General features: G+C 43.5%; 2 protein-coding genes across 2 annotated transcripts; one reads left to right on the top strand and one right to left on the bottom strand.

Annotated features, from left to right (window-relative positions):
* Window positions 1-63: 63 nt before the first annotated feature.
* Window positions 64-14595, top strand: LOC146498138 (importin-13-like). Its single transcript, XM_085141669.1, has 21 exons — window positions 64-453; window positions 932-1057; window positions 1186-1826; window positions 1908-2048; window positions 2165-2306; window positions 3726-3892; window positions 4019-4139; window positions 7925-8072; window positions 8284-8465; window positions 8546-8572; window positions 8716-8850; window positions 10850-10996; window positions 11151-11231; window positions 11315-11452; window positions 11560-11656; window positions 11727-11779; window positions 11861-11927; window positions 12037-12095; window positions 12184-12273; window positions 12395-12576; window positions 14164-14595. The coding sequence occupies exons 1-21, from the start codon at window positions 385-387 to the stop codon at window positions 14255-14257; spliced, it is 2907 nt and encodes a 968-aa protein (XP_084997795.1). The 5' UTR covers window positions 64-384; the 3' UTR covers window positions 14258-14595.
* fzr1b (fizzy/cell division cycle 20 related 1b) lies at window positions 14428-20303 on the bottom strand. The gene is made up of 14 exons (XM_085141677.1): window positions 20163-20303; window positions 19637-19819; window positions 19412-19513; window positions 19264-19327; window positions 19020-19147; window positions 18721-18803; window positions 18434-18617; window positions 18285-18350; window positions 18095-18197; window positions 17726-17907; window positions 17088-17321; window positions 15842-15946; window positions 15281-15373; window positions 14428-15174 (listed from the first exon to the last, which is right to left on the bottom strand). The coding sequence occupies exons 1-14, from the start codon at window positions 20190-20192 to the stop codon at window positions 15133-15135; spliced, it is 1599 nt and encodes a 532-aa protein (XP_084997803.1). The 5' UTR covers window positions 20193-20303; the 3' UTR covers window positions 14428-15132.
* Window positions 20304-21559: the final 1256 nt, after the last annotated feature.

Genomic DNA, 21559 nt, shown 5'->3' with positions numbered 1-21559 from the left:
AGGAGCGCCCGTTCGAAGCGCCGTGACACCGAAGTGAACGCGCTCTTTGACAAGTTTTACTGCGCTGTTTATCACTGTGAAAACTAGTCTGCGGTATCAAACAGCTGAATGTGTGTCAGTGTCTTGCTGTGGCTCACAGCAAGGTGGTTGGCTCAACCACCTCTCAGTTCCCACTGAGGTCAGCGTGTCGTCACGGCTGAGCGCACTGCCCACCTGTGTGCCGCACGGACAGCTGAATGACCCGCTGCGTCCCCTCTCAGCGTTGTCTTGACACACTTTGGAAGACGCCGAATTCTCCTTTAATTTTTTTCCTTAAAAAATCAGGCTTTGAGTTGTAAAGGATATCCAGACGCAACAGTAAAAGAAACCTTCACCCTGTGCCAGATGGAGCCTCCAGGCAACCCGGGAGGCACCGCGGTGGAGCTGGAGTTAACGGTAGAGAATGTGGAGTCGGTAAGTTAGGATTTTAGTCAAAACTCGTGCATTTAACTGGGAAGTTTGAGTTATGGAATGGAAACAGCAGCATGTTTTCCCAGGAAGAAAAATAACTGCAGCACATTCTGCTGATATAAATATGATTTCATACCAAATTAGTGAAAGGATTTTTTTTTATCATGTAAATAACTGTAGTTTGCTCATCGTAGAGAGACTGGGCAAAGTGTAGCATTTGTAATATGATGCCAGTTAGAAGCACCTGCTGTACTAATAATAACTAACACATGTGCTTTGGATTAGTTGCTGTGACAACACATTTTTCAGTAAATTCAAACATTTGGCCATCCAGCATTATTAATGATTATTAGTGGTTGTTGTACATGTTGCCCTGCAAATTTAAAGCCAGTTTTATGTGCTAAAATATTCTCGGCATATCCCTTTGACTTCTTACATCGCTTACTTTGTTCTCTGCACTGGTATGTGTTTCTCCATCCAGGCTCTCTACCAGCTGTACTTTGATCCAGACATGGAGCATAAGAATGTAGCCCAGAAGTGGCTGACCCAGGCCCAGGCCTCTGCACAGGCTTGGCACTTCTGCTGGGCCCTGCTCAGCCCTGACAAGGTCTGTAGTTTTTCCCTCTTTACCCCCACGCTTCACTTTTCTGTAACAAACATTAGGCACCACAACTTAATACAGCCTGGTTGGATGTGAAACTAAGAGCAGCCGTGTGTGAATGTGTCGCTTTGCAGATCCCAGAGGTTCAGTTCTTCGGTGCCAGCACTCTGCACACCAAGATCTCCCGTCACTGGAGTGACCTCGCTGCGGACCAGCACGAGAGCCTGAGGACGCAACTGCTCAGCCATATCTTGCAGTTCTCTTCTGGGCCTAAAATGGTGCTGACTCGTTTGTGTGTAGCACTGGCCTCTTTGGCTCTTAACGTAATTCCCCAGGCCTGGTCTCAGCCGGTGGCAGACATGGTGAGGGCTTTCCAACCGCACAAACCTGATCCTGAAGATGGCTCTCCAGCAAAGGCCTCTCAGGACCCCCACACACATTGTCTCACTCTGCTAGAGCTTCTCACCGTGCTTCCAGAGGAATTCCAGAGCAGCCGCTTGGCTCAAGCTCGGCGAGGCCAGCTGAGGGAGGCTCTTGCCGGAGAGTGGGCAGTGGTGTGTCCTCTGCTGCGACAGCTCATGCAGAGCCAGGACTCATCGAGTCAGGTGAAAGAGAAGGTGCTCAAATGCTTGTCTAGCTGGGTGGCGCTAGATGTGCCTTTGGGGGAAATCCAGGAACTGCTCCAGGACTGCTTCACCGCGTTGTCCGACCCAGAGCTGTTTGACGCAGCTGTGGAAACGGTAGTTAACGCCATCTCACAGCCCGACTGCCAAAGGTGAGAAGCACAGCTGGATGATTAGGTGATGATGAGTGACATGCAGTATATGGGTGGATGACTCCAAACATTTGTGTGCAGGTACATTAATGCTCTACTGAGCCTGATGCCTCTGGTGCTGGGCCTCTATGACCAACTGAAGACAGCAGCTCAGGATGGGGACATGGAAACCTCACATGGTATCTGTCGAATTGCAGTTGCTTTAGGGGAAACACACTCCAGGTACACAGAGTAGCACACAACTACACACACACACTCTACCCTGCACCTGGGCTCCACCATTTGTCTTTTATGTCTGAAATTTTCTTTTATTTCTTACATTTCTTTCCCTGTGACAGAGTTCTGTTGGAACAGGTGGACCACTGGCAAGAATACCTAGCTCTGGTTAACATGATTCTCTTCTGCACGGGCATCCCTGGACACTACCCAGTTAATGAGACCACGAGTTCTCTTACTCTCACCTTCTGGTACACTCTGCAGGTATGGAGAGTGAAGTATTAAAGTGTTGTCCATTAGGACACAGGGCTCGCAAAATCGCTAGCCCGACGTCCCGGGGCTAGCGATTTTTCCAGTCGGGCTACCAAAATCTAACTCAGCCCTGCCCGTCGGCCTGTCGTAGGAAGGAAAATATATGTATATGCTTTTGCATTCTTTCGCCAATGTAGCTGAGTAATTATCTCATTGGCATCGATGAGCCACTGTCAATATGTGACATATTGAAATCGCGTTTGAATTTGCGCTTGCTTTTTGCTTTCACTTTCATTTTGCGATCGCGCGAACGGTGTATAGAGAGCAGCAGCACTGATTTGTGAGTGACGATTAATTGCGCACCAATTCCTCTGACATCGTCTTATCACTGATTAGCTTACTATTCAAACACGACAGGTGAAATCTCTCGCAGCAAGCTTAAACATGTGAGAGGTTGAGTGCGCAAAGAATCGCTGAGCGTTATGTGAGTGTGTGTGTAAAAGCAGGAGGATTTAAGCTGGTATTTTAGTTCTGCTCAGCCAAATAAGACAGGTCAGGGTGAAGAAGGGGCAGCCAAAGAAAAGCCTTCCGCAAAACGGAAAAGTTATGACAAATCAGACTATGAGGCAAAAAGAAAGCGCAGCTTTTTTGGTTTCATGGACAAAAGAATTTCTGTGGCTGGAATATGACGAGCTAAATAACATGATGTTCTGCCAGGTGTGTTGTGAGTTTCATTTGATTTCTGAATCGACAAGCGCCTTTGTTACTGGGACCAGTAATTTTAAGAAAGACCCCATCAGAACTCATGAGAAATGCATTATTGCCCAGTCTGCAGTATCTTTCCCAGAACAAACAGCAATTAGGAAAAAAAAACATACTAAAAATAAACCAAGCACAACAAGAACTCCTGAAAAAGCTGTTTAGAACAGCGTGCTATGTTGCAAAGAGTGAACTACCTTTGGCAAAATTTATCAGTCTTTGCAAACTTCAAAAAGCAAATGGCCTAGATCTTGGTTCCACTTACTTCTTACCCGTGACTTCAGTGGAAATTTCAGATTCAGGATCTGACACAGACTGATTCATTTTCTACACAGTTCTTACAAGTTCATAGAAATTTCTGTTCAATTTGAACCAAGTATTTGAGTTGATGGTTGTAATTTTTATCCAGTTGCTGTGATTTGTATTTTAACAATTTTTTTGATTAACTTTTGTTTCCGTTACAATATTATACTTTAATGTATAATATTGTAAAGGAAACAAAACATAAAAAAATAGCTTTCTTTTTTATTCGGGCTACTTAAATTTATTTTGGGCTACCAAAAACTGAAGAATGCCTGCCCAAAGGGCTACCAGAGATTTTGAAATTTTGCGAGCCTTGGGACAAAAGATTTATACTTCCTTTTTACAAAATCAGCTTGTTATCTTTTTTAGGATGACATTTTGTCATTTGAGGAGGAGAAGCAGTCTGTTTACCTGCAGGTTTACAGGCCAGTTTACTTCCAACTGGTGGACGTGCTGCTTCATAAATCCCACTATCCCTCCCAGGAAGAGTACGCCTCCTGGTCCTCTGATGACAAAGAGCAGTTTCGTATTTACAGGTGGGTCTGGTCTTAATATTTTTTCTGTTTGATTGAAATTTGAAGGCTGACTTTAATAATCTACACTGATAATCTTTCTTCAACGCCCAAGACCAACTTTACAAATATGTTTTCCTGACTTTGTAGGGTCGACATCTCGGACACTTTGATGTACGTGTATGAAATGTTGGGGGCAGAGCTGCTCAGTAACCTCTATGAGAGGCTTGGCAGACTACTGATGGACCCCCAGCAGTCAGCAGTATGGCAGGTAATGCCCTGAATAACTCCTATTCAGCTGCTTAACCTCTTAAGCCCCAACGCCCCCTGATACGGGGGCAAAAGGCAGGAGATCAGGTAGGCTTGGGGCTTAAGAGGTTAAAATGAAAATGTATTAACTGAATTTTCATAGAATGAGCTTTTGATTTACTTGTAAAAACCACACAACCTTAAAAAAGTAAGTAAGCATTACTAAAGTGATTCAGGTGCTTCAGAAAGCCATTGAAATAAATGCCAAAGAGGTTGCATTCCTCTAAAAACATCACATACATACATATAATACATGCGTATAATAAATAAAGGCAAAAATACAGTTCAAATATTCATTCTTTATTTTTCTCCTTCTAAAACAGCTGAGACTGCTCATCTGAAGTTTTAATTTACACAAGTGGAGGCAGCAGTTTGAGGTTTTTGTATTTTTCCCTAGATTTTGATCTATCTTGTATACAAGGACCGAGTGGCAGAAAACAGGTCACAAAGCATCGCTTAGTTCCACTTGTGATTATATAAAACCATGTGTGCAGACATTTGTTTAGTTACATTCAAAATCTAAAGGCTTCTTATTCTGAAAGTTTGCAGATTTTTTTTGAGGGTCTTTTTCCTGTTGCATGCAACCCATCAGTCTTTGAAAGATGAATGACTTTGTCATGGCTTTAAAGTAGTCCAGGTGTAAGACATTAACCAACCAAACAAGAGGCAAAGTAATTGAAGTCACTTTAAAAAAAGAGTAAACTATTATTTTCACAGTGCAATGAACATCTACTTAATAAAGAAAACGCATAAATAATAAAAGCATAAATTCTTTAAAGCTACTGGAATTTACAGAGCAGTAATAAACCAGGAGAACTGATCAAATCAGCTCAGCTAAACAGTTGTTTCTGTTTTTCCAGCTTCTCACCCTACTCATGAGATTTTATATATTATATATATATAAATTCCTCGCTTGCCCCTGCGGGGGTTCTATCCTTCAAGCTCGGGTCCTCTACCAGAGGCCTGGGAGCTTGAGGGTCCTGCGCAGCATCCTAGCTGTTCCTAGGACTGCGCTCTTCTGGACAGAGATCGCCGATGTTTTTCCTGGGATCTGCTGGAGCCACTTGCCTAGTTTGGGAGTCACTGCACCTAGTGCTCCGATTACCACTGGGACCACTGTTACCTTCACCCTCCACATCCTCTCGAGCTCTTCTCTGAGCCCTTTGTATTTCTCGAGCTTCTCGTGTTCCTTCTTCCTGATGTTGCTGTCATTGGGAACCACTACATCGATCACTACGGCCGTCTTCTTCTGTTTGTCTACTACCACTATGTCCGGTTGGTTAGCCACCACCATTTTGTCCATCTGTATCTGGAAGTCCCACAGGATCTTAGCTCGGTCATTCTCCACCACCATTGAGGGCGTCTCCCATTTTGACCTCGGGATTTCCAGGTTATATTTGGCACAGATGTTCCTGTACACTATGCCGGCCACTTGGTTATGACGTTCCATGTATGCCCTGCCTGCTAGCATCTTACACCCTGCTGTTATGTGCTGGATTGTCTCTGGAGCATCTTTACACAGCCTGGGGTCTTGCCTGGTGTGACCCGAGCCTCTATGGATCTTGTACTCAGAGCTTGTTCCTGTGCTGCCATGATTAGTGCCTCTGTGCTGTCTTTCAGTCCGACTTTGTCCAGCCACTGGTAGGATTTCTGGATATCAGCCACCTCCCCTATCTGTTGGTGGTACATACCGTGCAGGGGCCTGTCCTTCCATGATGGCGCCTCCTCTTCCTCCTCATTCTTGGATTTCTGCTGTCTGAGGTATTCACTGAGCACGCGGTCAGTTGGGGCCATCTTACTGATGTATTTGTGGATGTTCGTTGTCTCATCCTGGACTGTGGTGCTGACACTCACCAGTTCCCGGCCCCCTTCCTTCCGCTTAGTGTACAGCCTCAGGTTGCTGGACTTGGGGTGAAACCCTCCATGCGTGGTCAGGAGCTTCCTTGTCTTGATGTCAGTGGCTTCTATCTCCTCCTTTGGCCAGCCTATTACCCCAGCAGGGTACCTGATCACGGGCATGGCGTAGGTATTGATAGCCCGGATCTTGTTCTTACCGTTCAGCTGACTCCTCAGGACTTGCCTGACCCTCTGCAGGTACTTGGTGGTTGCAGTTTTTCTAGCGGCCTCTTCATGGTTCCCATTCGCCTGCGGGATCCCCAGGTACCTGTAACTGTCCTCTATGTCTGCAATGTTGCCTTCTGGTAGTTCGATCCCCTCAGTTCTGACTACCTTCCCTCTCTTTGTTACCATCCGACTACACTTCTCCAGTCCGAATGACATTCTGATGTCATTGCTGTATATCCTGGCGGTGTGTTCACTCTTGGCATACAGCTTGATGTCATCCATGTACAGGAGGTGGCTGACAACTGCTCCATTCTGTAGTCGGTATCTTTAGCCAGTCTTGTTAATGATCTCACTGAGGGAGTTCAGGCCTATGCAGAACAGCAGTGGGGACAGAGCATCTCCTTGGTGGATCCCACACTTGATGGTGACTTGTGTGCTATGAGCTTGAAGTTGGCGTCTAGTGTTGTACGCCACATTCCCATTGATTTCCTGATGAAGGCTCTTAGGGTCCTGTATATATATATATATATATATATATACACACACACACACACACACACATTAGGATTATCTATGAACTAAGCTAAAAGTGCAAATTAATCTTTGATGACTGATAAGACTGTAAAAGTTGTTTCACCTGTAGTAATGAACCTGCAGTTATTGCATATGTGTGTTAACTAAATTGTAAATTAGTTCACAAATAGATTTGGTTGTTTCAATCTGTCCTTCTATAAAACTGTGATGACATGGTGCCGGCCTCTTTAGTGACCCATTCTTGGTGCTTGCTTCTTAGAACAAAAATAAGATCTTCCAGGTGTCCATCAGGGGCAGATATTAGTCTTTCTTTGACCAAACAAAAGATTTGTGCTCAGCTGAGCCATCTATAGAGAAAGTGACTGACACTGTAAGGTAGCATTGTTAATGTTGCAGAAGAAAGGACAGCCTCCTTGCTCTCTACTAGAGCCCACACTTGTTATCTTGAGTGCTCAAGCACTTCAAAGCAGTATTCAGAGCTAACTATAGCACAATTCACCATGATCCACTCCTACTTCATTAAGCATTAGGAATAGAGACCTGAAGTAAATAGCATGTTTCACTGAGTATTAGGGATATTGTTATTGTTTTAATTATTCAGTTGTACTTATGATTTAGAGGAATAAGTCTGCACCTTTACAACTGCTGTGAGTCAGACCATTCAAAATAATCTCATCTTTTGAGCCTAATAGTCAATAGTTGCTTTTACATAACTTGTTTTAACAGATCTATTAAACATATTACAGCTCCTGAATGTGTGGCTTGTTATCTGACTGTGTGTGTAACAGACTGTTTGTTTCTATCATCTCAGCTTAGTTGTGTTTAAGAGCTTTTACAAACATTGTGTTTTACCAGTTGTTGAAGTAAATTATTTCTTTATTTTCATTCTTTTTTTATTTTGATTGCTGTGTGTCTCTTTTTTTTTTTCAAATTACAAGTTTTATTGTCATATGCACGGTAAAAAGACATCCTTTACTGTAATAAATGATCATTAAAAAAAATTATAAATATAATTATAAAAACAGCAAGAAAGTTTAATTATACAAATAAAATAAAAGAATCTGAGCTGCCAAGTTATTTCTATATTTATGCAATTTGGAATGCTTCATGTTGTCTCTAACACTAGACTTTGTTTATTTCCATCTCCAGGACACTGAGGCGCTGTTGTTTGGCTTCCAGTCCATAGCTGAGACCATAGACGTGAACTACTCTGATGTTATTCCCGGTCTTATTGGTCTGATCCCCAGAATCAACATCAGTAACATTTTGCTAGCCGACACTGTGATGTACACAATAGGTACAGTGTATGTTCAGACACCTGCATGATATTGTCCTTGTTCATAGTAAAAAGTTATGCTTATTTTAAAAGAAAATTCTTATTTTCTCTTTTTCTTGTTTGGTCTGTGGTAACAGATCTTTGGTTGCTCGGCTCTCTTTTATGATCGTAGATTTGTGATTGTGATTTGGGTTTATGCTCAAACGGAAATTTAACATCCCTCGTCGAACAGGCTCACTTGCTGAGTGGCTGGCTGACCACCCGGTGATGCTGGGTGGCATATTGCCTATGGTGCTTCAGGGCCTTGCAAAGCCAGAGCTGTCTGTGTCTAGTGTATCTACACTGAAGAGGATCTGCAGGGAGTGCCGGTATGACCTCGGCCCCTACGCTCAGGACATCCTGACGGTGTCACAGGTCAGACACAGAGGCATACACAGCAACACGTAATCAGGGTTTTTAAACCATGCAGTGATTTGTTTACTGTGCTTTTGTAGGATGTACTGGTTAAAGAAGTCCACAAGGTGAGTTCTTAACCTTAAACAGTCACAGTTACTTTGAAACACAGACCATATCACCTCCCTGTCTGAGGGTGGAATTTATTATGTGTTTTCTCTCTCTCTCTGTATGTGTGTGTGTGTGTGTGTGTGTGTGTGTGTGTGTGCAGAGCAGCCAGTGCATGTGGCTGATGCAGGGTTTGGGTTTCCTGCTGTCTGCCCTGCCATCAGAGGAGATTTTAGGGAGACTGCACTCACTCATCACGCCTCACATCCAGCAGCTGGATGCACTGGCCCAGCAGGAGGTAAATGTAAAAATAATAATAATTATATGCTTTAGTAAATTGATGTTTAAAAAAAAATACAGGAAGTGCTGTAGTTTACAATTCTTTGTAAATCCAGTTGAATATAGAACACACTGAAGCCTTTGAGAAAAAAGTAAGAGCAGCAATATTTGTATATTTTCTACAGAATATTAGTGTCTGGTTTATTTTGAGTGTGTTTGTATATGTGTAAATGTGGGTGGGGGTAGTATTGTAATAGTCTGTAATGGTTTATTCCAGTTTTTACTGTATAGGGTGACCAGTCTTAATAACATATAGCAGACAAAACACCATCACTTACCTATTAGTATAAATTCTCAATGTTAAGTCAGTGCAATTTGAGTGAAACCATATCGATATGCAGTCATGTGAAAAACTAAGTCCATCCTTAATACAACCATAGGAATTAAAGTGACAGGTACTGCTAAGTGCTGCTAATCATATGTGATTAACTGATTATCAGCAAGTATGAGCACCTCTATAAAAGCAGCAGGTTTGGCAGTTTGCTGCTCTGAAACATTCAGGTGTGTGTTAACACAACGGCAAACACGAAATCAGCCAGCAATAATCTTAGAGAAGCAATTATAGCTGCCCATCAAGACTATTTCCAACCAATCTGACGTCCGTCATTAAACAGTGAGAACGATTATTCACAATCTGAAAAAATTGTAAATCTTGCAAAGCTGAATTTAACAAACCAATGAAATTCTAGAACAATGTCTTCATTCAAACAAGCAATGTTTGGCCATAGAGCACATCATCATGTTTGTCAAAAACCAAACACAGTATATCAGCACAAATACGTCATACCAGCGCTAAAGCACGGTGGTGGTGGAGTGATGATTTAGGCATGTTTCACACCTACAGGACCACGCAGAAGTCAATGAGTCGACCATGAACTCGTAGGTATGCCAAAGTATTCCAGAGACAAATGTGAGGCCATCTGCCTGACAGCTAAAGCTTGTGTCATGCAACAGGACAATGATCCCAAACACAGCAGCAAATCTAAAACAGATTAACTGCAAAAGGAAAGAATCAAGGTGCTTCAGTGTCCACAGGACTGCAGAGAGTCCTGTGGACAACTTCTTTGTCACATCATTGTATGTAAATGCCAGGATGGGGTGCAAACACTAATCAACAGTGAAGACTCTGCATTACATGATAGATACAGATACATACAGTTGTACTGATAATTATACTGGTAAGCTTCTATTATATAAAGCATAGTACTGTATTTTTTTGGCAAGTCTCGCTGCCGGTCCTTTATTTTAACAGTGAAAATGAAAATTGTAACTGATACAAATGTGATACTGTATTAACAATTACAGAAGAGGTGCTGGTGCCTACGAATTGTTTGGGCGACCTTGCTGTTTTTTTAATGCTGGTGACAATTTGGTCTGAAGTAAAAGAGATATTAGTGTGATTAGTTTGACTAGTTCATCATTTACTTCATGAGAAAAAAGAAGAACTTTCTGTTTTTCTGAAGCAGTTCTGCATCACCTGGCAGCTCTGTGTCTGAGTGTTTTTTTTTAATTAAAACTGATGGGGGCAACCCCACAGCTGTCATCACATTTTGATTGCACTGTTGCACAATCCTGCGTGAACGTGACATCAGCGTTTTTCCACTCACGCCCCCCCCCCCCCCCTCCAGTTTAAAGCACTGACAAACAAGTGAAAACAGTGATGAAAGTGCACAAACAGTCATTTGTTATATAACATATCCACATTTAGAAAGAGTAACAATGCTTCCTTTGCAAATAGAGCACAGCAAGTAATCCAGAGTTGTTAGAGTGCAGATAAAATGCATTTCGATGCGCAGTTTGTCAGTTAAGATGTTAAAAACATCTTTTCACACTCAGATACTTAGCACAGCTTTTACAGTAACAGCAGACACTTGACAGTTACTTGTCCTTTATTTTTTTAAGCTTTTCAAGCTTTGTGCTGTACATATCAGACCCATGTACCTTCTCTCTCCCCACAGCTGAATCCCACTAATAAACAGAGCATCATCCACATTGTGGGGATGCTGGCCAGTCTCTTTACCACTCTGGACATCAATCGGCAGGCAGACTGCTTAGAGGGAGCAGCCAGTTCCAGACTCCCAGTCCCCCAGAGCACGCAAAACCCAGTAAGTTCAGAGGAAAAACAACAGCTTGATTAGCAGAGAACAGTTAGAAAACCCACTATGCCTGTGGGTAAAGTGTCTAAGTTCATATATAGAACTTCTTATGCTAATATTTTTAAATTAAAAACTATTCTTTTCTTTTTTTTCTTAAATTTAGGTGGTCGTTGTGCTACAACAAGTCTTCACTTTGATCCAGACCATCCTCAGCAAATGGCTCCATGACTCGGAGGTGGTAGAGGTAGGAGGGTTTTCACCTCTTGCATAAACGTGTGTATGTGTGTTTCATGACTCACACATGCCCACTGCGCCCCCCTCTACCAGGCAGTGTGTGGGGTTTTTGATAAATCAGTTCGAACCCTCCTACATGATTTTGGACCCATGGTTCCTCAGCTGGGAGAGATGCTGGGGGAGATCTATAGCGCCTTCCCACAAGCCTCAGCTTTGGACCTGGCTCGGCAGGTACACCTCCGCATACACAGGCCAGAGTTAAAGTATTACTCCTCTGACTCTGACACAGACTCTCGCAGGCTCAGATGTCAGTCTCTTTGTTTCTGTTTGTTTTAAAGATGGTTCACATATTTGCTGGAGAGGAGCATCACATCCCTCACATCAGAAGCCTCACTGAAGTGTTAACATCCACCACGCTCACTATATTTCAGCAAGGTAATAAGAGGCTGGTGGAAATGCACCTGTTTTGAATCAGGGCTTTTCTTACCGTGTGCTTGCTCGGCAGGTCCGAGAGATCATCCTGACATTGCTGAATCGTTTATGGACCTTCACGCCCAGGTTGGTGGAAGCCGTGCGAGTTTAGGAGCGTCTAAGAAATTCATTGTTTGACTACAACACCCATGTCTTCTCGTCTGTTAGATTCTTAAAAGGAAGCCTGATTTGTATCTGTCTGAGCAGTTAGATGTGAAAGCACTGTTTTACTGTGGTGAGTATCACCGCATGCTCATGAAAAGAAAATTTTACATTGTTTATACAGTTCCTGCAAAAGTGCCTTTGTGTGAGTCACTCGCTGAATCAGTCATGTTTGTCTGCAGGGATTCTGTCACTCAAGTTTCCAGAGACACCCACAGTAAAAGCTGCCAGCCAGTTCTTTGTAAGCTGAGGCAAAAAATGTCTTTCATATAACATCACGTTTCTTGTCAGAACTGAATTTCTCACCTTTTCTACCCTATTCCTGGCAGACAGAGTTCCTGAGTCGCTGTAAAGACATGCCCTCATTTGGTGATGTGTTGCAGAGGGATGGAAAGCTCCTGACAGAGACCGTTCTGCAGGTAAACTAGTGACAGTATCGGAGCGTCCACCTCAATTCGTTAAACCCATGGGTTTCTTTTTTCATTCTGGCACTGAATTTGTCTTTTAATGCTAACATATTGTATTTTCCTCCTCTCTCAGGCGGTTGGAGGTGAGTCTCCCAGCAGTCTGACGGAGCACTTCTCTGAGGTGCTGCTCAATCTAAGCAGGCACTGCCCGGCCCTGTTGTCTCAGTGGCTCAAAGAAACACTGCAGACCCCAGGGTTCCCCTGTGCCCAGCTCACTGCAGAGCAGAAACACACCTTCAGTCAGCAGCTTCTAAGGTAAAGTACAGCACCAAGTGGTAGAGAAGTATTACCTATTAGGTTAATGGACAAGTTGTTTATTGTTTTGTAGTTTTTCCTCTGTTCTCCACCACCGTGGTTTCTAAAACAGTCAAGATATGACTCAAGAGCAGAGGTTCAGCTTTAATTCGAGGGTTTAACACATTTTGAATGTAACCAGTGTTTTGCGCCTTGTTGTAAATCCTCTGCATTTCCACTCATGAAAGTGTGTCTTGATTGTAGACATTGAGAATGCTGTCGAGTTGTTTTTCCTAACCATGAAAGTATTTAGTCATCATGTGGTCTTCTGGTGTCGGTTAGCTGTCCGGTGCATTCCTCTGCTTTTTAAAAATAAACCATACAGTAGATTTTACACCTCTCAAAGTTGTTCTCTCTCTGATAGGTTTAAGTTTTTCAGCCTAATGGTGTCCTCACCAACTTGCACTGACTTCTCCTTGTGCTTCATATTTAAAATTACAGTCAAAAGATATAAAATACAAAGTCAACTTCAGATAATCTGTCTGCTTCATTTGTCATGAAATAACAATGAAACAAGCCTCACCTGACCAGGATACTGCTGTCAGTCAGTTTCCAATCTCTCTTTGAGCCTCTAAAAATGGCTGTAATTAATAAAGAGTGAATGCAAAACGTTTATAAGACCCCTCGAATTAAAGCTGAAAGTCTGCCCTTTAATCACATCTCTATTGCTTGATTTAAAATCCACTGTGCTGGCATTCAGAGGCAAAACTGCAAAAGCTGTATCGTCCAAGAGATCATGGACCTAAGTGTAATGTTCATCGATGGCAAAATGGAACAAAACAGATTTTTTCCTCTTTAGTATTAAGTCTTATATCCTCAGAAAACAGAAAATGTATATTATTCTTTTCAGACTTTGCTTTTGCTATGATGAAAATAGTAAAATTATTCAGAAACTAAAAACACAAAAGTCACCAGCAAAGTTTTAAACATAAGCAGTTATGGAAAAACTGCTGCATGATCAGTCTGCTGATAACACAGGTAACAGTTTCAGCTCGTTTCTGCTGGTCTAACATATAGCCTCATGTAACACTGAAACATCAGCATTAAGGATGCTGTACATGTCAGTCACTCTTATGTGGACTATGTAAAATATTAAGTTACTTCTGGATCTGTATTTTTTTTAAATAATATTTTTCAATCAAAACTAAACTTCAGAGAAAAAAAAATCCCTGCATTCATTTCATGACTGAAAATAAAATAACATTCGTTACTAAACTGCTGAGTTCAAGTTTTCTAACTCTGGAGCTTGACCTGAGCATGACTTGGTGTTTGTATACATTAAAAATAATTGTTAATAACAAAAACTTTTTAAATGTGTTGTCTGTAGTTTTGCTGTGTTACAAACTTGTTTGATTCCACGATAAAGACACGGCATGTAATGTGAACGCATTCGAAACATTACTGATGCCAAATTAGGATGTAAGACATGACTTTATGATATTTGGCCCATTTATAAAATGACATTTTATGATCAATGAGCTTTGGAGATGATTTCAAATACAAATCTGTCCAACAGCCAAATCTGTTCTCTTTTTTTCCCTCTCTAAGGGAACAAACCAACAAGCGTCGCGTTAAGGAGATTGTGAAGGAGTTCGCTTTGCTCTGCCGAGGTCCGCAGGGCTCTGGATACTCAGATTACTAGTCGGAGCTGCCAGCGTTGCATCCGACTTCCTCACCGGGTCTTTGAGAAAGGCCCACAGCTCATCCTCGTTTTCAGAAAGGCTTTGGTGCTAAATGAGACTTAAGAAAGCACGACTGGAAAACAAGACGCTCCCACAGACACACTGAGTGGACACTTATAAGATAATCGAGTCTCTGTGCGACATATTTTTTAATAAAATATCCAAAGCAGGATAAAATGAAATAAGAGTCAGGGTGGCATTTTCGTATCTATAGGCAGGAATGCGCAAGGTTCCAAACCTGTGCTTCGTGTCTATGAACACTGACAAAACAACAATAAACACATGAAACTCTGCTGCAGCCACCTGAGCAACCGGTCGTGTTTGTTCACTTATTTGTGGTTCCCTCTTCTGTTGCATACTGCTGTAGATCATATTCACACATTATCTAACGAAAGAAAGCCACCCAGGTCAGGCTTTATCTTCTCTCTGTTACAAAGGAGCGCCTCTTAAAAAACATCTTACATTGCATTACTTAGCTTAGAACTCTTGCACAGGTGTACTTCTGCTGATAGATAAGAAAACGACTTGATCACTTTTCACAACGGGAAAAAACAAACAACAACAAAAGAAGAATGAGATCAACTTGATAAGCAGACAACAAATTGTGACAAAAGACTGCTGTTTCTGTGTGTGTGTTATTTTTTTCTGGAATCGGTGACATCGCTGTGAGGGGTGGCAGTTGTCCGTCGAAGTTTTGCCCCCATCCTTTTGTAGAAAAGGATGAGAGTTTGTGCGGCGAGGCTAGTCTGAGTGTCGTTGTTTGACTCTGTGTATTACAGCCACACCCCAGCCGGCAGGCTCCTCCAGAGGACCGTCCCGACCCCCGGGCCGTTTACTATCGTATTCTCGTGAAGAGGTTAAGTACTGACTTTGATTCCTGGGAAGAGAAATACATCAAAACAGTGTGAAGCGCATTAAAATGCATCAAGTTTTACTCATTTTCAGAAATTAAGAATATAAAGTTCTCGGATAATTTACTCTACCTTGGTACAGCGCGTCTTACTGAAGACGTTCCAGAATCGTAGTGTCTCGTCTCCCGCTCCTGTGACGATGGCCTCCCCGTCTGGTGACACAGCCTGAGAGGGCAGAAAAAATGTGGCACGTGAGAGATTTAACAGGACAGTTACAAAGACAGTTTTGAGATCCTTTAATATTCTCAAAATGGTTTTGATTTACATGCACTGAATGCAGTAAGAACAACAGCACAGGCATGAGCTTTAACTGGTGCGAAGATATACTATAAAATCAGCTTCTTTACTTATATAATACCACAAATGACCTCTTTATTACTGTGAAAAATAATGCAACAGTGAAGTGTGGAATTCACTGATGGAAGCAGACCACAGGATTTAAATGCATCCCTAGTTTAATGTCCATTAAATGTAACACACAGTGATTCTTGCACAGTTTTACTTCGGCATGTTGCTACACACTGAATTAAAATGTATGCAAACGCTAGAAGTGTGTAAGTTATCAAAGTGCAACTATCTAGTTACATCAGTGCTGAACATGCACGGTGATTCGTTTAGAACGTGTGATCATACCAGATACAGGACTCTGTAGGAGTGTCCCGTCAACTTGGCCACCTGTGTCAGCGATGGATACTTCCACACCAGAATCTGGTTCTGAGAGTAGCCGTGTGTGCTCACCTGGAAACAAAGAGCTGCAGTTACCACTTTGCAGTTGGATGCTTCTGCCAAGCACTCAAGGAGGAGCTTCCAACCATGTCCCATCCTGATTTATTGTATAATAAATATATAAATTGATGATTTTGTAAAAAAAAATGTAATAAGCAAACACCACAGATCGTCATCAGTTTAGCGTCTGATGCGGTACTGATGTTCCTGAGTGGAACGGCACTTAAATATAAGCAGTGTATGAATTCTTCATTTTTTTTACGCAGTCATAGTGATCTTTGAACAGCAAAAGTAAAAAAGGAAGTTATACTTAAAGACTTTTTAAACACCACTTTTATTGGAGATTATGTATCAGAATAGGAGCAGGACCACGCCTCCAAACACGAGGTTCCCCTAGTTCTGCAAGCTGATCATTCTCGTTTACGTGCCCCAGCCTCCCTCCCTCCTTGTTCTCCATTCTTCAACTTCTTCACTTCTATTTAGCACATGGGGATCTGCCAGGCCCGAGAGCCGTCACCAGACTCCTTCGATTCCTTCCCCAAACCGCAGCTCCATTCATGTCAAAGCTTTCACTTTTTCCTGCTAAAACGCTGTCAAACATAAATGAGGAGCCCAGCTAGTGAAATGAAATTTCAGACCACATTTGGATGGTTATGCTCTTTCCAAGAAAACACCAGTGTAAGACGATAATATTGGAATTTAATAACATACTGCAGAAGTCTTTATTAGTTTGAAAGACCTTCAACATACTGCTCACTTCAATTTGCAACCATCTCTGGGCGTCGAGCGTAACTAAGCTGTTTTAATTCAGGGTTTTGTCATGTGTACACAGTAGAAACGCCTTTCAAGTATCATGTAATTCAATACAAAACCAACAACAGCTAGTATGAAAACTGACCATGACTCAGCACAGCGGGGGTCGCAGTTCCAGCTAAACCGAACGCTGCATTACACAACACGGGTGCAATGTGCGCATTAGTAACTGGCTCTATATTAAGCTGTCCAAACGGGATCTGATTTGCTAATTTAATATTTGAGCTACTGTGTTCACAAAGGGGGTCTAACTAGCTTGATGACATTATCTATAGCCAGACGCTGCTGTGCTGACGTCACGTCTTAGAGTGTTGGGCAGTGCGTGTCTGCGTCTCCTCACCAGTTCGTTGGCGTGTTTGGACCAGGCCAGGTTGCAGACCTGGGAGCCGGTGTCTGTGCTCTGCAGAGCCTGACCCGTCAGCGTGTTCCAGAAACGCAGGCAGCGGTCGGCCGTGCCTCCGCCTGACGCCAGCAGCCCGTGTTGGTGCGGAGACCAGGCGATGGCCTTCACTGCTGCCAGGTGGTCACTGTACTGCTGCACAGGGAGAAGGCTGGAGCTGTTCCACACCAGTAACTGTTCAAAAGGCAGGAAGAGGTCAGTAAGGAGAGCTTTGAGTTTAACTCTTTCTTCCATAAAGACCCTTAATGACAAGTTTTGACACCTCAGTTTATGCCAATAAAAACATGCTGTGACAGCCATTAGAATCATTTCCATGGGTGACTCCATGGGCAGAGACCACCCTCGATATTTTCTAGTGTAAACCCAGTCAATTTGTTTTATAAGGAGGCAGAAATATAAAAGAGACCACTCAGTTCAGAACAAAAATTCAAGGGCTACTCCTAGAAGAGGCTAAAGAGGTACGAACATCTGCTTTAAAATATATAGATATCAGTCCAGCTTGAATATGCTTACTTTGAACCTTTACCTAGATTCTAACCTAAAATTTCCTTAAGTATGTGCTGTTTTAGTCGCCTCACCTTGTTGTCGTTGCCTCCAGATGCAAGGTGCTGGTGATCGGGGGACCATTTGAGACCGCACACTTCCTGTCTGTGACCTTGCAGCCTTCTCTCAGCAGAAGGCGGCGTTCTGACGTCCCGCTGTAGGATCACTCGGTCTCGACTGCCAGAAGACAACTGCTCCCCGTTCCACGCCAGGGCACCTTGGGCACACAGGGTAGGTTCTCTTATTCTCATGCCCCAAATAAAGAGAGCTGAGCATGAGCTTAAAGGCTCAGAGCGACGGTTGTTCCTGAAACCACCACTACCAGCAGCAGGATAAACGGCTTCTCAGCGAGAGATGCACAAATCACATTTGACTGAATTCACTTCGCTCCTGCTCGGACTGACCTACTCTGGCTGAGTGGCCCTCCAAACTGGTCAGCTTCCTCCCTCCTGCTGCATCCCACACCTGAACGTAACCTTTGTGCGTCCCGACGGCGACCAGGCTCCCCTAAAACACGAGCAACCCACACATTATTGTTCTCCTGTCTGTACTCTCCTCTCTCGTGCCACACACAAGCAGCAGTCGCTTGCTCACCCTCTCGTTCCAGCACACTGACGTAACAGAGTCTCCGTCCACTGAAAGGTCACACAGCCTCGTCACCTGTTTGAACACAAAAATAAGCACGTCCAGTACTCCTTATCTGCAGCGCACCTCTTTAAAATCTAACTCACACCCCCACTTACCTGGCTAGTGCAGGCACTCCACAGGTAGACGCAGGCTCCCAGGCCGACACTCAGCAGGTTGCCCGCTGACCAGTCCACCAGGTTGAGGTAGAAGTCATCCTGCAGCTCCGGAGCATCGAGCACTTTGAAGGGGATCTTGGAGATCTTTCGGGCTGGTTTGCGGGGAGAGCGGAGCAGCTTGTGACTACAAGAAACAAAACATGGAGACGTTAAACCCCTCCTCATAAAAAAAGCACGGCTCAAACACCTGATGAGTGAGCAGCGTGTGTGTGTGAGACATTTCATACCTTTTGTTACTAAGTGGAGAAAGGGAGTATGGTGAGACTTCATTGTCATTATCAAAAGGCACTCTCTTAGTGTGGACAGTGTACTGCAGAGAGGAAGCAGAACCACAGTTGCAAACTGCCACCACGTTTTGGTACGGACGTTGTCTCTTTTGGCCAACTTGCATGTGAGTCAAAAATAACAGCATAATACATGCGTGAAATGTTTATGACAGCCGGATGTAAATATCACACTGACAGCTCACGGCAGGAGTCGCTTTAAATTCACTTTAATGGCCACCCACACCCCCGTTGTCATTTACCCTAAAAAGACTGTGAGAGTCCTGCGAGAGGACTGCATGCCGCCGGTCTTCCGTGTGAGGGTCTGGCACCGTCTCGATCCCAGCCCCCAGCAACTCATTCCTCAACAGGGCAGCATAGGCCACAGCATCTGGAGGGGCGGCAGTGAGCGCGGTGATGAAAATGCTCGTGTTCGAGGTGCAGATCTGGACTTTAAATGATTGTTATAACACATTTACATAACAAATAATAATAAAGACTTCTGACCTTTGCTTGAGTCTGAAGTGGCGTCCTTTGCTTTATGGTTCTGACTGGGAGAGCGACAGTTCTCCTGTCAAGAAAGTGAAAGGTATGTCACCACTGGCCTGGATTACTGAGCTGTCACTGTTAGTTTAACCAAACGAACACCTCTCACATTGGCATAGTGGAAGTTGATGCTCCAGTTGCTTCCAGCTCGAGTAGGGATGAAGCGGTCCCCTGACTTCACACTGACAGGACTGCAGGTAGCGCTCAAACACTAGGATGAACATAAGAGATAAGCAGTCCACTAAAGATCAGTGCTAATAAAAAACAGCACACTCACACGAGAAGACTCTGCAGCCGTGCTGAAACGTGTTAAATGTCGCTCACTGTGCCTCACCTTGGTCAGGCGGGCCTCTGCGGGCAGGTTCTGGTGGTTGATTTGCCTCAGCAGCCGTCTCTCGTACTCTTGGTCCATTTCTTCGGGGATGACGAGCAGCAAGCCCCCTCTGCTGCTCTCCCCGCCCCCCCCTTTAAACCTCCGCTCCCTCCCGGTAAGGAAATCCGCAGTGTATCCCCATGTCTGTGTAAGAAACGGCTCAGCTTATTTCACAGCAGAACCCATCCAGAACACAATGTGCGCGATCCAAAGACACGCGCACACACGCAAGTAGCTTATTCGGCTAACAAACCAAACGGCCTGGTTAGCCTGGCGTCATCGTCTAAGCTCAGCTGGTTTAAACATACACGACTGAAAAGCCAATTTCGCTTAAGGCGTTCAAAACTAGCATAACGCGGGTAGATATGAAGCTGAAATAAAATGCTTCAGGGTGTGCTAATGACAGCCGCACCGTTGTCATGGTATCATGCTCGCGCACACAACAACCAATTTACAAGCAACGCACATCAGCTGACGACTGTCATACCGACTGACACGGCGGCTCAGGTGACCACATCAAACATCATCTCCGTTTGAAAGCATCGGCGCTGAGGCCGGAAGACTTGTTGTTTTCTTCCAAAATCAAAAAAGTAAAAACAAAAACAAAAAAAATAGCGGTACACCCAAACGCTAACGGGACTCGGTGGTGTTGTTTATGTTCTGGAGCAAGATGGCGACAGCTGTAGAAGAAATTCTTTGGTTGACTTCTGCTGTCTGTGCAGTCAACGCAGTATGACTCAACAGCGACGCCCGCTGGCGACAAATGTTCACTGCATCGCTGAAGCGTAGCTTGTGATTCCTCGTAAGGACACAAGATGTCGCTGTTGCACTGTAAAATAAAATTACCCGACTCTTTGAATTCCCAATTTCTTTGTCGTTGTCAGTGTTGGGGAGTAACGGAATACATGTACCGCCGTTACGTATTTAAAATACAAAATATGACTAACTGTATTCCGTTACAGTTACCGTTTAAAAAGGTGGTATTTAGAATACAGTTACTTTGTTGAAATAAATGGATTACACTGCGGTACTGTCAGGACTGTTTGGGTTTTGTTTGACAGCTACGTTCTGTTGTTCCAGGCGGCAGCGTTACGGTTGCCATGGTTACAGGGTGACGCTCTCTCTCTCTGCGTGTTTCCTGGGTGAGAGAGCGCCTGTTGTTGTTGTGCTAAGCTAATAGGCAGAATGCTACCGGTATAGCTCTAAAGAATGTAGCATCATAGTGTAGTCCGTGCTGCAGGGAGAATGGACTGCCATACACGTTATGTGTCTGTGAGCGAGGGAGGGAGAAAAAGGAAAAGTACGAGCTGTCATCGAGCAAAAACGGGAGCTGGAAGCATGTAAATATAATAATAACCACTGCAGCCAAGAAGAGTGCCTGCCGAGCCCAGTTGTAAGTAAGCTATTAAGACTCGACTGTACACCGTGTTCTTGTTTTCCTCCAAAAACAATAAGTTCCGTTGGAGCAGCCTTTCAACGCCTCTCTCTGTCTCTCGCTAGCAAAGTTGACCCAGACAACAAAGTAAAGCTAGTTTTCAGCTACGAGCCCGACACGAACCCACCGTATTAGCCAGAGGTCCCTTTACTACGGTTCAGAGCCGCGGACCTTCAGTAACAGTAATAAATCACAGCAATAGTACATTCACGTAGTTGTAAACAGCATGATAATATATTAAGTAATCCAAAGTATTCAGAATACGTTACTCTCATCGAGTAACATAACGGAATACGTTACAGAATACATTTTGGGGCATGTATTCTGTATTCTGTAATGGAATACATTTTAAAAGTAACCTTCCCAACACTGGTCGTTGTTGTTGTTGTTGTTATTGTTTGGGGTTTTGTTGTTGTTTTGTTTGTTTGTTTTCCTTTTTAAAGTAGATT

This window comes from Neolamprologus multifasciatus, chromosome 18, assembly GCF_963576455.1.
Source record: "Neolamprologus multifasciatus chromosome 18, fNeoMul1.2, whole genome shotgun sequence".
NCBI classification, from domain to species: domain Eukaryota; kingdom Metazoa; phylum Chordata; class Actinopteri; order Cichliformes; family Cichlidae; genus Neolamprologus; species Neolamprologus multifasciatus.
The sequence above is the reverse complement of the archived record's forward strand: the minus strand, read 5'-3'. Positions and strand labels throughout refer to the sequence as shown.

Bases quoted from the DNA above. Each gene is read 5' to 3' on its own strand.
- fzr1b (XM_085141677.1), bottom strand. From the start codon at position 20,192: ATGTGGTCACCTGAGCCGCCGTGTCAGTCG. The intron at 19,148-19,263 runs GTCAGAAGTCTT...CCGCCCCTCCAG, and splicing joins CACTTCAGACTCAAGCAAAG to ATGCTGTGGCCTATGCTGCC. The intron at 18,618-18,720 runs GTATGAAATGTC...TGTTTCTTGTAG, and splicing joins TCTCCACTTAGTAACAAAAG to TCACAAGCTGCTCCGCTCTC.
- LOC146498138 (XM_085141669.1), top strand. From the start codon at position 385: ATGGAGCCTCCAGGCAACCCGGGAGGCACCGCGGTGGAGCTGGAGTTA. The intron at 1,058-1,185 runs GTCTGTAGTTTT...GTCGCTTTGCAG, and splicing joins CCCTGCTCAGCCCTGACAAG to ATCCCAGAGGTTCAGTTCTT. The intron at 8,466-8,545 runs GTCAGACACAGA...GTGCTTTTGTAG, and splicing joins ACATCCTGACGGTGTCACAG to GATGTACTGGTTAAAGAAGT.